Source organism: Rattus norvegicus, chromosome 7 (genome assembly GCF_036323735.1).
Source record: "Rattus norvegicus strain BN/NHsdMcwi chromosome 7, GRCr8, whole genome shotgun sequence".
NCBI lineage: Eukaryota > Metazoa > Chordata > Mammalia > Rodentia > Muridae > Rattus > Rattus norvegicus.
Window position 1 is genome coordinate 8,756,073 of NC_086025.1, and position 13,671 is coordinate 8,769,743.

The following is a 13,671-nucleotide window of genomic DNA, read 5'->3' on the forward strand; positions in this document are numbered from 1 at the left end:
GACACAGGGGTCTCACGAGCAAGAAGGTAGATACTCATAGTGAGTAAAACAAAAGTTGTATTTTATTCTACCAAGGGTCATCACTCAAGGTTCACATTCTCAATTCCTAACTATGGTCCTAAGCCTATCTCCACAAGGCTGCTCACCTGTGCAGCATCTCTTAGCTGAAGGACAGTGTCTAAAAGAAGTCTGTGAATTGAGGGTCAGGATGGGGAGTAGAGGGCAGAGATGACTCTCTAGCTGCAGGGCAGATCAATGTAGCTCTCTCTCCGGGTGTGCAGAGCAGAACAGTGCTCTTGGTCTCTGCTTATGTACTGAGCAGTAGCATAGCAGTAGGTCATGTGACTGAGCGAGGTCACCAGGTTCTAGTCATCAGGTGCAGCCTTGGGTAGAGTGGAGATCCTTCCTGACTAAGTTATTTTTTTACATGTCTAAAAGGCATTTTTCTGTGCTCATTACAAGGGGCTACCATGGTGGGGATGATGATAGGCACTTGGGAGCTACAATACAGGGGACACTTGGGGGTGGGGAGAGGTAGACACAGGGTCTACTGAAGTGCGCCCGTGTGCATCCAGCTGATGAGTACACGCTGAGGTGGGGATGTGCCAGCCTGGGTGTTTTCCTACACCTCCACTCTGCCCAGCAGCCTGCCACTGCTCTGCTCCATTTTCTGCCTTCTAGGAACCCAGCTACAGCGCCTCAGGAGGCTCACCATGTTCATGTGCATTCTTATATAAGAATAAATTTAAATGTAAAACAGGCTGGGTGTGCTGGTCCGTGCCTGAGGCAGGAGGATCTCTGTGAGTACAAGGCCAGCCTGGTCTACAGAGCAAGTTTCAGGACAGCCAGGATTACACAGAGAAACACTGTATGGAACATCAAACCAACAAAAAAGACAAAACAAAACAAAAAAAACTGCAATAACTAACAAGAATGAAATAAAAAATGAATGTGATAATAGAACAACACAATGGAATTAAATCAATTTAAGCCGCTCAGGAGGCAGAGGCCGATGGAGCTCTGATCCAGTCCAGCCTGGTCTAAGTGGGTTAGTTCTAAGACAGCTGGGGTTACACAGAGAAACCCTCTGGAAATGGAGAGGGAGAAGAGAGAAGTAAGTAACAACAAGTGAATAGGACAATTAAATACAATAAACAGCATATACAAGGCGGTGAGCCTCTTAGGGCTGGAAAAAAAGAAAAAAGGGACTTAAAAAAAAACATTGTTCGGGGTTGGGGATTTAGCTCAGTGGTAGAGCGCTTGCAAGCGCAAGGCCCTGGGTTCGTCCCCAGCTCCGAAAAAAAGAAAAGAAAAAAACAAAACAAAAGAAAACAAAAAACATTGTTGCGGGCTGGAGAGATGGCTCAGCGGTTAAGAGCACCAACTGCTCTTCCAGAGGTCCTGAGTTCAATTCCCAGCACCCACATGGTGGCTCACAACCATCTGTAACGAGATCTGATGCCATCTTCTGGTGTATCTAAAGACAGCTACAGTGTACTTATATGTAATAAATGTCTTTTTTAAAAAATTGTTGCTATTGTTATTTTGAGACATGAAAACAAAAGCGATCATCCTGGCTCTGCCTCCTGACTGTGGGGATTAGAGCCCTGAGACACCACAGCCAGTCAAAGAGACTTGATCTTTTCAGACTGGGATGGTGGCCAGAGCTGGCACAATGATTGAATATTTTTGCAGCTTAAGCTTTGGTGGTGACGTCATCTCATGTAAATTCGTCGTCGATGTGTCATAATAGGTATGACCGCTAGAGGGAGATCAAGAGAGAAAACACCACCCCCTTCAGGATCCAGCCCCAAGCAGCCCTCTAGGAATGAAGATCTACTGGTCCCTTCAATGACAGTCCTGGCTGAAATGGATAGTGAAGGCTTGAGCACTGGCCCAGCATGTGCAAAACTCTTGGGGTCAAAAGCAGGACCAGGATAAAAAGAAAAAAATATGTATGTATATGGTGTTGGACTGACAAGCACTGTTCTTGCAAAGGACCAGCACCCACATGTCCACTCCAGTTACAGGAAATCCAATGCCTCTTCTGGCTTCTGAGGGGACTGGGCACACACATAGTGTGCATGCATTCAAAGAAACATTTATACACTTAATTTTTTTATTGTTTCTAGACAGGGATTCTCTGTGTATCCTTGGCTGTCTGGAACTTGCTTAGCAGACAAGGCTGGCCTCAAACACAAGAGATTTACCTGCCTCTGCCTTCCATGTACTGGAATAAAAGGCATGGGCCACCACTGCCTGACCTTAAAATATATACTTTCTAAGATTTATTTACGTAATACGAGTGCTCTGAATGTACACCTGCAGGCCAGAAGAGGGCATCAAATCATATTATAGATGGTTGTGAGACACCATGTGGTTGCTGAGAATTGAACCTGGGTCTTTTGGAAGACCAGTCAGTGCTCTTAACTGCTGAGCCATCTCTCCAGCCCCTTAAAATACTTTTTAATGAAGGAAAAGTTACTGTGACAAAGGCCTAATTGAGTTATAATCATTAATCATGTGTGGGTGCCGGAGGACACTTCTTGAGAATTAAGAATGTGTTCTCATCTTATACTGTGTGGGGCACAGGGACCAAACTCAAGCCATCAGGCTTGGCAGCCTTCACCCACTCAGCCCTCACAGCCCTTTCTGTTTTATACCTGCTTTTACTATGGAAACCAGGCTGGCCCCAAACTCAAGGTCACCCCCTGCCTCCCTAGCCAAAGTGGTGAGATTACACTATGGTTTAATTTCACGCCCCCCCCCCACACCTATGGCTGGAGTGGGCACAGGAGTCAGGGTAGGGAGGTCCAGAGAGTCCACTCTAACCCAGGCCACCCTCAGCTTACTCCATCCTCAGATCCTCCATCCGAGGCCAAGGATGGGAGGGATGGGGGTGAGGCCTTATAGGAGCTCAGAGGTCTGCTCTACTTCCTGTCCTTGAATTGGGAGGTGTAGGCATGTGGCTTTGTGCCTTAAGCCTCTCCTTTCTTTCTCTTTAGAGACATGGTCTCATGTAGCCCAGGCTAGGCTGGAACTTGTAATTTAGGATGACCTCGAACTCCTAATCCTCCTACCTTCACCTCCCCAGTGCTAGGATGATGAAGGTGTCTAACCAAGTCAGTTTCAAGTGGTGCTGGGGATAGGGCCCAGGGCACATGCGTGCCAGCCAGGATTAATCCTGATTCTCCTGTGTCAATAAGATTTAAAAGAAAATTATTTGGGGGGCAGGTGCGTGTGCATGTGCAAGAGTGAGCTCGCCGACCACCCTGTGGGTCCCCAGGATTGAACAAGGATCAAAGATCTAGGCCGAAATCACCGTCACCTGCTGACCGCTCTCAAATGCCCCAAATGGTCCACAAATGCTCCGAAAGTCTCCCAGTTCCTGAATCGCTACACCTGGAACGCGAGGGTTAAGCCAAGGCAGGAACTCGGTGATTGACAGCATGGCCACAAACTGAGCAATGAGCAGCCTGTCTCGCAGCCCACGTGGGCTCGCGGCCTTCTGATTGGTCGGGGCCTGCGCGGGGCGGGGGTTGCTCGCAGAGTCCGGGACCCACGTGCACCCGTGGCCTGGGCCCAGACTTGCTTCTCACCTTGGGTGCAGGGGGCGTGGTGTGGGTGTGGGCGTGGTGGTGCTTGGCCTGGACTAGAGGGGCGGGGTGAGAGGGGTCAAATGGCCCGGGGCCCAGCACGAGGGTCTTCCTCCTGGCCTGAACTTGGCTGACTTCTGAGGCTTCCTCTGGGATCCCTTGGGCCTCCCCAACCTCTGTAGTGGTGCGTGTGGGCAGCCCGCTTCCTGCCGGTGGTTTGCACGGGTTGGGGGGTGGGGGAGTGGGGAGAAGAGGGAGCCCGAGGGAGGGGTGTGGACCCTCACAAAACCGACTTGAGCGGGGAGTTTACTCAGATTGAGTGATAGAGTGAACCCAGTGTGGTTTCTCTTGTCTCCTTTGTTCTTGTTTAAAAAAAAAAAAAAACCGTTTTCAGTGTGTGCCTGAGCGTATATATGTGCACCACATGCAGGCTTCACTACTAGTACACCTAGCAAACTCTTACTTGTTCCGTGACTGCCACATCTCTGACTGCTCCCGCTAGGGAGTGCAGGTGCCCGGTTCTCTTTTCTTGGTATTCGAAGAGATCCCCCTGGTGCTTAGCTAGGAATGGGGGGAGTCTGAAACCGTAGCCTCTACAGTAAAGCCAGGGTTTAGGGAATGCAGAGGACATGGGGATGCTGAAGGGGCTTCCTTCTCAGCTCGGTCGAGATGATGGAGAGGCTACAGGGATGGGCGGCGGGGGTCGAATTTGCTGCCTTCCAAAAAACCTATACCTGCGCCTTGTAGGACCTCGTCTGGTTTGTGACCTCAAGACTCTTCACAGCCAAAGCAATGACACTTTTGGTGGAATTTTGCTGAAAGGAACAGAGGTGAGGGGCTCAGCTTCCTTTCTCTCTTCATATTGGGTTTGGGGTTTTGGAGACTTGAATTCTCTGTCCCCACCTGGCCTGGACCTCACACAACCTCGCCTGCCTAGCTAGGATGAAAGGCCTGCACCCCAGCTTGAGCCCCTCACAGCGGCTGCACCTGTGACCCGGGACAGCCAGCACAAGTGAAAACCACACTTCCCCAATGTCACTTAAGTGCTGATTCACATAGGAGTTCACCTGGTGCCTAGTGCATGGTGTGGTCAGGGCTGGAGCCCCTCCAAGCAAGCTGGTCTTCAGTAACGTATGTTAACACTATATTGTGATTAAAGTTGGGTGCCCAGCTTTAATCCCCACACTTGGGAGGCTGAGGCAGGTGGATCTCTTAGTTCAAAATAATCAGATACACAGACCCTTTCTTTGGGAGTGGGGGTAATAGTATATTCTCTTCTTTTCCCTTCTGTTTCTCTCAAAGTCAAGGTAATGTCAGAAGTCTGTGCTAAATTGACTGTAGGGCAGTGGTTCTCACCCTGTGGTTCTCCACCCCTTGGCAGGTGCATACCACGTGTCCTGAATGTCAGCAATTACAATCCATGACACTAGCAATGTTACAGTTACAACGTAGGAACAAAAAGCATTAGGAAGGTTGGGAACCACTGTTCCAGGGTCTAGAAGGTTCTGCCATGCTCCCTGCCTATGGAGGTCCAGGGCTTAAAGGAGCTGGCCATGACTCTGCCCCTGGGTGGCTAGGGGAAGATGCTGACCATATACCTTTAACCTTTCCAGGCTTCCAACTCCTCTGGTCGATTTTTGTCCATCATGGAGCAGCTGCCTGAGGAACTCAAAATGTAAGGCCTTCTCTCAGGGCCCCATATCTCAGGATGGGTTCCTGTCCCCAGAGAACCAGTCCTTCCTCACAGCAGGAAGTGCAGCTTCCAGTGAAGTGTTGTTTGGATTTGTTTTTAAGCTGAGATGTCTTTTGTAGTGGTGCAGGCTGAGACAGGAGGATGGCAAGTTCTAGGTCAACCAAACCCGGCTTCAAATGATGGAGGCCTGGCAGATTGCTCAGGGCAAAAAAACACCTCCCTGCCTAGCATGTGCAAAGTCCAGGGTCAGTCTTTAAGAGTTTGTATAGTGGGTTGGAGAGATGGCTCAGTGGTTAAGAGCACTGGCTGCTCTTCCAGAACTCCTGAGTTCAATTCCCAGCACCCACATGGTGGCTCACAACCATCTGTAATGGGATCTGATGTCCTCTTCTGGTGTCTCAAAACAGTTACAGTATAGCGACATGAAATAAAGATATCTTTTTGTTTTGTTTTGAAATAAATCTTTTTTTTTTTTTTTTGGTTCTTTTTTTCGGAGCTGGGGACCGAACCCAGGGCCTTGTGCTTCCTAGGTAAGCGCTCTACCACGGAGCTAAATCCCCAGCCCCGAAACAAATCTTTTAAAAAAAGATTTAGGTAACAGAATAAAACTAGGTAAAATATTAAAAAGAAATCTTCCCCTCCATTTATAGATTACTCTTGGGGTTCTGCTCTAGGGTAGACGCAGGGGCTTTTTCTAGAAGGATGTTCAATTTTTTTCCCCTACTCAGCATCCTCTCTGAAATGACGGCCAAGCTAAACAACATCTCCAGCCTGGTGAGTCCACCCTGGTGGCAGCAAAGGGAGGGAGGGGGGATTTGGGGGGTTGTCTTCAAGTTCAGGCCCTGGGGCAGAGGCACAGACTGTGCATAAGTCCTGGGGCAGGAGGGAGCCTGGCTGGTTGGGGGTGGAGCAGCAGGGAAAAGCTCTGTATGTCAGCTAGGGAGAGGGAGGCAGGCAGAGCCTGAGGGTTGCAAGAAAATTGAACTTGGATTTTTCATTAAAAACCATAGAGTCAGTAGTATTTAAAAGTTAAGAACAGAGCAAAGTGGCACACACCTGTCATCCTGGCACTGGGGAGGCGGAGGTGGGAGGATCATCCTTGGCTAGAGTGAGTTCAAGGCCAGGCCAAGCTCTGTGGAACTCCTGTCTCCAAAACAAATAGGCTCAAAGAGGTGAAGAAGACCTTTGCTCAGGGTCGCTCCTTGTTGAGACCTACCTCTCACCTGCTGAGTGATTTCAGGTGTCCACTCTAAACCGGTCCTTCCTAGAACATCATCACAAACAGTGACCTGGGCACTGGAGCTAGGTACACTCCCCTGGCAGGACAGAGGGCAGGAAGGGAGTGGGAGCCATGGCAGCCTCTGGGAGGATCTGGTCTTTGATTCCGGGGAACTGGGAGCTGCAGAGCATTGGGGACAAAGTCAGTGAGCCAGTCCTGTGCATGACTGGAGGACAGGCCTGTGCAGGGGCACCCAGCTCTCCCTGCACCCCCACCCCCTGCCCAAGCCATGGCACGTGTGTCCCTATCCGCCTTTCCCCTGCCACCTGGCCCATTTCTCAAGGGCACTAGCAGGAAGGGGGTAGGCACTGCCGGCCTGAGGCCTGATGTCACTGGCAGGGAGCCAGAGCCAAGACTGCAGCTTAGCTTAGTGCGGGCCAAGGGGGGGGGGGTGAGCAGCAGGGGGACAGGAAGCCACCAGAACATAGTTGTTCATTCAGGGCACTCAGCTGCCACCATTCACCAGTGAAGTCTGGGGGCTGGAGGGAAGGCAGTGGGGCACGTTCGAGGGGCCCAGGGTGGGAGCCAAGAGCGACAGGCAGGGGCTGGAGTGTGGACTACAACTCAGGGTGGACAGGAAGGTGCACTGAGTAGGTCAGCAGGGGCAGAAGGGATGCTTTTGTCTGGGAGAACAGTCCTCTGCAAACCCACAGGTAGGGATGGGCCCAGGGTGGAAGAGCCGCAGGAGCAGGAGTGGGAAGGACGGTGGCGGAGACAGGACACAGCACTGGAAGCGGCAGGGAGTTCTAGGTGTTGCCCCTGTGGGCAGTGGGAGCCCTGGAAGGCTGTGGTCAACCAAGGGGGGGACTGATCAGGCCTCGAGAGCAGCAGCAAGGCTGAAGGGGGGAGAAAATGATTGACCAGTGTGTGGGGGTGGCACTGTCTCAAGGGTGTGTATGGGGGTGGCTATAGCCGGGGAATATCCTGGGCAGTTCCCTGCAGCTGCAAGCTTCCGCAGCTCCAGTGCTCTGAACTGCCCTCCCCCCCCCGCCCCCCCCCGCCTCACTTTCCAGTCCCCGCTGAGCCAGCTCCCATGTCTTCTATACCCCCACAGCCCAGAGCAACAGCTCTGCTCCCTTCACACTGAACTCCAGGCACACTACAGAGGCAGGAGAGGCTGGGAGGCTCCCCTGGACTTTGTGGAACCCCTCTTCCTCCCTGGGAGGCAGATCCTTGGCCTTCCAGCTCTGACCCATGGGCTTTCCTGCCTCCGTCTCAGGTTCCGCCCTCTCTATCAGGGGTGCTCTCCAAAAACTCCCAGGGGAGGAGCAGGGCCAGTGAAAACACAGCTCCTGGCTGCTGTTGCTGTTTGAGTCTCTGGGCCTCAGTTTCCCAATATGCAAAAAACACTAAATCCTTTGTGGGCCTTGCAGGGGGGTGAGGGGCAGCACTTTGTGTATCAAGGGAGCATCCAAGTCCTTAATGGCGGTGTTACTGTTCTTGAAGTTTTTTGAGACAGGATCCCAAACTCAGTATGTAGCCAAGGATGACCCTGAACTCCTGATCCTCCTGCCTCAGCCTTTGAAAGGAAGGGTGAACAGGTGTGCACCACCATCTTCGATGTGTAGGGTGTGGTTTATCCCCAAGTGAAGAGTTTGGCAAGGACTTCCCTTCAACAAGGCTCGATTCTGATTTGTCGTAGGTGGAAAACTTCCAGGCGACTGGGGTCCTCAGCAGGACCCCACATATCTCGAAGATGGTCAAGGTAAGTATTGGTCTTGGGTCTGGAGGGAACAGGCTCCAGGTGGCCAAGTCATGTGCCTCATGAGGCCCCGTGGGTTCTATCCAGACCACCCAGAACTCGGCTAAGAAGGAAGACAAGCCTGTCCCAGAGCCTGCGGACCCCCAGAACCCCGAGTTCAAAGCCATCCCAGGGCCTCAGCTATCCACCAGACGTCGGTTCCTCTCAGAGGTTGACGAGCCCCAGGATCCACAGCCTGTCTGGGACAAGGAGCCCCATTTCTGGCAAGGCTCCCTGACCCAGGAAATCTGGAAATTTTTCATGGACAGCCGCCAAGAGAACCAACACGGGGGCAAGGTTTTCTCACAGGTGAGGGGAGCTCCCAGGCGCAAACCTTCCTCTCCATCTCTTCCCAACCCCCTTGCCTGTTGTCATGGCAACAGAGAAGCTGCTGGAGTTAGTACCCTTGACTGGAATCCCCAAGGATTCACCCCATAGTGTCCCCTCGGTACCCTCCTTCATGCCTGCACTCTGACCTCTCTGAAGAATCCCCACTGCAGCCAGGGAACCCCCAGGCTTCTGTTAGGGCCCCTTGAGTGACATGTCCCTCATCTGACCCAATTCTGTCTCCCAAGGAAAGTAAAGACTCAGGCCTGCGTTACTCTAAACCGGAACCTCAGCCCAGGCACAGAAACAGCCTGAGTGACTCTGGTAGGAAGGCGGGGCCTCAGAGGGGCGGGACCGCCGTTCCTGGATTGGCTCTGAGTCGTCCTGTCTCCACACAGATGACCCCATTCTGATCAAGTCTCCCTCAGACCTGCTAAGTGATTACCAAGAAGACATCAGTGAGCCCCAGTTTGAGACCCAGGTGAATGGGAGGCCTGGATGTAGACATGGGAAGGGAGGTCACAAGCCAGCAGGGCCAGCTTCTTTCTTTGTACTGCAGGAGTCTTCTGGAAGAGCTCATGAATTTCTGAATCCCTTGTGAGTATCTGCTTTATTGCCCCCTGCAAGGAGAAAGCAGGGTTCCCTCACACTTGTCTCCCACCCCTGTCTCCCACCCCTGTCTCCCTGTCACTCAGCCCCTCTTCCGTGTCCTTACCTGGTGGTGGAAGATTGAGGGACTGGTGAGAGGGCTCAGTAGGCAACGGGGTTTGCTACCAAACTTAAGCCTGGGACCTACACGGTTGAAAGTGGAAACTGCCCCCTCTCTACCCCCAACCCCAATTAATGAGTAAATGTAAGAACACTTTTTAAAGGGTTGAAGGACTGTCTCATTCAAAATCTCAATCTAGATTCTCAGAGAAGAAGGGGACTATAACAGTTAGGGCTGTAAGGGTGCATAGGAGCTTAGTCTAATCGGGCAAAGCAATTTAGAGTAGGGGAAGCATGTGTGGCTATGGCAAGAATTAAAAGGATGCGATTGGAGCCTGACTCGTAGCACTCAAGAGGTGAAGGCAGGAGGATTAGGAATTCAAAGTCAGCCTTCCCTCCATAGGCTGTTGAAGGCCAACCTGGACTAAGACCTTGTCTTGAAAACTTCACTCTGTGTCCCATATCCCCAGGTTCTGGGACTCTGAAGTGCCAGGCACATCACTCTGGCAATCAGAGAGGTTCACTGTCCCGCAAGCGCTGCAGAAGGTGCGTGTGCTGAAACACCAGGAGCTGCTGTTGGCCATAGCCGTGAGCTCCTTCACGCGGCACGTCTTCACCTGCAGCCAGAGTGGCATCAAGGTGTGGAACCTCATGAGCCAGGTAGCCGAGGACAGACACCCTGAAAGCCACTTGCAATGTGACGGCGTCCAGGTGACAGGGCTGGGACAGTGCAGGAGCGGGAGGGTGTTGGAGGGGGGCGGGGTTGGGGGGGAGGTGCGGGAAGAACCACGGGTGATCTTCGCTCATGGGGACGGTCCTCTGCAGCCTAACAGGGGATACCTGCGCACCTGCCTGCTGTCCTCCAACAGCAGGACCCTGTTCGCGGGTGGATATAACCTGCCCGGCGTGTTTGTGTGGGACCTGGCAGCCCGGTCCCTGTATGAAAAGTACCAACTGCCCTGCGACGGCCTGTCCTGCCAGGCGCTGGCCAGCACAAAGGAGAACATGGTCTTTGCTGGCTTCACAGATGGCACAGTCAGGATATGGGACCTGCGGACTCAGGAAATAGTCAGGTGCAGACACGGGGAAGGAGCACCACCAGCTGAGGACTGCAAGTCCTGCCATCTTTCTTGCCTACAGCCCTCTCTGCTGGAGTGGCAGCCATGCCACGCCCCCTCACTAGGGGATTGTGGGTGGGACTCTACCCCCAGATCATCATTGGGGGATTCTAGGCAGGAGGCCTATTCCTGACCACGCCCCCAGCCTGCTTTTTACCTTTAGGTTAGGGTGTGTCTGGTGTAGCCCAGGTTGTCCGCAAGCACAGAAAATAACCTTAAACTCGTCTTGCCTTTGCCTCCCAAGTGCTGTGTGCGCCTGGCTTATTCGTTGTAATTCTTGTGGGACGAGGGAGAGCAGAGGCTCAGGACAACCTGCGGGAGCCTGTTCCCTCCTAAGCAGTTCCTGGAAAATGAGACTCGGGTCACCTTTACCCACAGAGCGTCCTGGGAGCCATCTGGTCAACACTTACCTTTATTCATTTTCTCTGGTATAGGGTCTTGGTATGTAGACCAGGCTAGCCTGGAATTCAGAGATCCACCTGCCTCTGCCTGCCGATCCCTGCTCAGTGTTTTTCTTAAGGTCGGACCAGGTCATGCTCGCAGGGACGATACTGTACTTGCTCTGTAGCCTAGGATGGCTCTAACTTGCAGTCATCCTATCTCAGCCCCAGTAGCTGGGATGACAATTTTGAGTCACCGCGGCCAGCACTGGGTCTTCCCCCAACACCTTTTTTGAGGCAGGGGTCTCTCTATGTACCCTAGCCTGGCCTGGAACTCATGGCAATCCTCCTGCCTCAGCTTCCTCAGTGCTGGATTTATAGGTATTGGTTTGGAACATTATCCTTTAGAGGTAGGGACTTTGGGATGATGTCACTCTGTCCCCTTCTTGCCAAAGGTAGAAGAGGACCTGCTGGTTGGTCCTGGGGCTTTGGGGGAATCTTGGATACAGACTGCAGAGCATAGGCTGACACCTTTGCTGTCTTTCTGGACAGGGACCTCAACAGCCCTGCCGGTGCAGCCAAATGCCTTGTGATCAAGGATGACAGTGTCTGGATGGGGGGTCTGGACGCCTGTCTGCGATGCTGGGACCTGCGGGTAGCCAAGATGTCGCTGGAGTATCCGGTCCAGTCCCAGGTGCACCGAAAGGGCTGCAGCTGGACAGGCGTGGGCCTTTGGGTTAGATGACACGGTGCAGTCAGTGGAGGGCAAGGGAACAGCCCAGCGGGTCAGCTCAAGTGATTTTTGAGACATCATGGGGGTCTTTAAAATACCTTTTGTCATACTGGACAATGGTGGCAAAGGCTGTCATTCCAGTACTCAAGCTGAAGCAGGAGGATGAAAAAGTGAATCCATCCAGGGCTACATAGTGGAAAAGGGATCTCTGGGGGGTGAAAGACTTTACCAAGTTCTGTGTTCCACCGCCACTCCTGTCACTCAGCGTTAAGGAGCTGGGGAAAGCAGGGTCACAAGTTAAAGGTCATCCTCAGCTACACAGGGGCCTGAAGGATAACCGGGGCCACATAAAAGCTGGTCTCAAAGACTATCATCACAGAGACTGGGCTATGGGATAAGTCATTACAGCCTAGCCTAGGCTATGGAGCAAGACCTTGTCTCAGAACCAAAAATGGGAAGCAGACTTGTTACTGCCATGTTTAACCCTCTAAAATCCATGCACCTCAAAGGGAGGTGTGGGGATTATGTAAAGGAGATAGTCGGGTCACAGCCCGTCAGTGAGTCATGGGAGGTGGGGGAGGTCTTGCAGCCTACCTACCCAGCTGGGGTCTGATCGCTGCCTTTGCCTGCTGCGTCCAGATCATGAGCCTGTCTCACAGTGTGACTGAAGACTGGCTGCTGCTGGGTCTGGCCGATGGCCAGCACTGCCTCTTCAACAGCAGGGAGAGGAACCAGGTGCTCACTGTGGGTACCAAGGACCAGACCATCTTAAGGCTCAGCTTCTCCCCAAACGGTAAGGAGTCCGCTGAGCCTGTGGTGGCTCAGACCTTTAATCCCAGCACTGGGCAGGCAAAGGCAGACAGATCTGAGTATGAGGCCAGCCTGGTCTATGTACAGAGTAAGTTCTAAGACAGCCAGGGTTCTACAGACAAACCCCGTCTGAGAAGAAACAGAGTCCATTGAGGAGAGCATGCACTGTGGTCACCCTTTGGAGGATTCCACTCTGTTTAATCAATGCCCACTCAGTGCTGTGGAACTGTCCACACCCCAACCCCTTTTATTGACATAATCAGTTCAGAGTCATCTCTGGCTACTTGGGGAATCTGAGGCTATCCTGAGCTACGTAAGACTTAAAACGGAAAACATAAATGACAAAATGGTAAACCTGTTTGCTGTTCTGCCTTGTTCTTTGAGGCAGGGTCTCATGTAGCCCAGGCTCATCCTCACCTCAAACTCTTCAATCCTCCTGCCTCAGCCTCCTGGGTTCTGAATGGGAGTGAATGGGTGGGGTCTGCCGTAACCTCACTGTCCTCTCTGCCACCTCCTAGGCCAGTGGTGGGTGAGTGTAGGTATGGACAACCTCATCACCGTCCACAGCATGCCCATGGGAGCGAAACTGTTTCAGGTACTTATGTGCAGGGGGCAGACGGGTGCCCTGGGGGACTGTGAGCAGCATCCCCACAGGGGCCGATTCTGAAGCTCTGGGTGGAGAGGGCCCGAGCTCACTCAGCTGCTCTCTCACAGGTCCCTGAGGCTGCCGCTGTGAGATGCTTTGACATCACTGAGAACAGCAGGCTGATCGTCACAGGATCTGGGGACTGTGCCTCCATATATCACATCAAGTACTGACAGCTTCAACTCCCCTCCCCTAACTGCACAGTGGTGGATGGCCAGGGTGTGAAGGGTCTGCGATGCTTCCAGAGACTTCCATGAGGTGTGCAGACCCTGAGTCATAGGTAATAAAGCATTTTAAAAGGCGGAGATTGTCCTTTTCCCAGGCTTTGGAAGGACTTTGTAGCTCCGAGCCCTCCAACCTCTTAGTATTTGCCTTTAGTCCCAGCACTCGGGAGGCAGAGGCAGGCGGATTTCTGAGTTCCAGGATGGCCAGGGCTACACCAGCTACGGACCTCACCCTGTTTGGTTTTGGTTTAGAGAGCTAGGAAGATGGCTCAGTTGGTAAAGCCCTTGCCAGGCAGGCAACGAGGATGTGCTAGCTCTGTAGGTAGAGACAGGAGGGTCCCTGGGGCTCGTTGACCTGTCTGCCAGGGCATATCAACAGTAAGGTCCCAACTCTGAAAATCAAGGTAAAGAGAAAG

The 13,671-nt window shown here is 52.5% G+C and overlaps 1 protein-coding gene across 6 annotated transcripts; it reads left to right on the top strand.

Moving 5' to 3' along the window:
- The first annotated feature begins 1,773 nt into the window (after positions 1-1,773).
- Positions 1,774-13,333, top strand: Tle6 (TLE family member 6, subcortical maternal complex member). 6 transcript variants are annotated; one of them, XM_006241030.5, is made up of 15 exons: positions 3,598-3,780; positions 4,344-4,426; positions 5,210-5,271; positions 6,018-6,063; positions 8,211-8,273; positions 8,358-8,618; positions 8,885-8,960; positions 9,035-9,117; positions 9,196-9,233; positions 9,815-10,055; positions 10,170-10,417; positions 11,395-11,536; positions 12,215-12,368; positions 12,904-12,980; positions 13,100-13,333. In XM_006241030.5, exons 3-15 carry the CDS (start codon positions 5,243-5,245, stop codon positions 13,202-13,204), a joined length of 1,563 nt encoding a protein of 520 aa, XP_006241092.2. In that variant the 5' UTR covers positions 3,598-3,780; positions 4,344-4,426; positions 5,210-5,242; the 3' UTR covers positions 13,205-13,333. The 6 variants fall into 6 exon arrangements, with proteins under 6 accessions (XP_038936361.1, XP_006241089.2, XP_006241092.2 ...); XM_039080433.2 differs by lacking the exon at positions 3,598-3,780 and adding an exon at positions 1,774-1,955 and having other exon boundaries at positions 9,035-9,233; XM_006241027.4 differs by having other exon boundaries at positions 3,597-3,780; positions 9,035-9,233.
- The last annotated feature ends 338 nt before the right edge of the window (positions 13,334-13,671 follow it).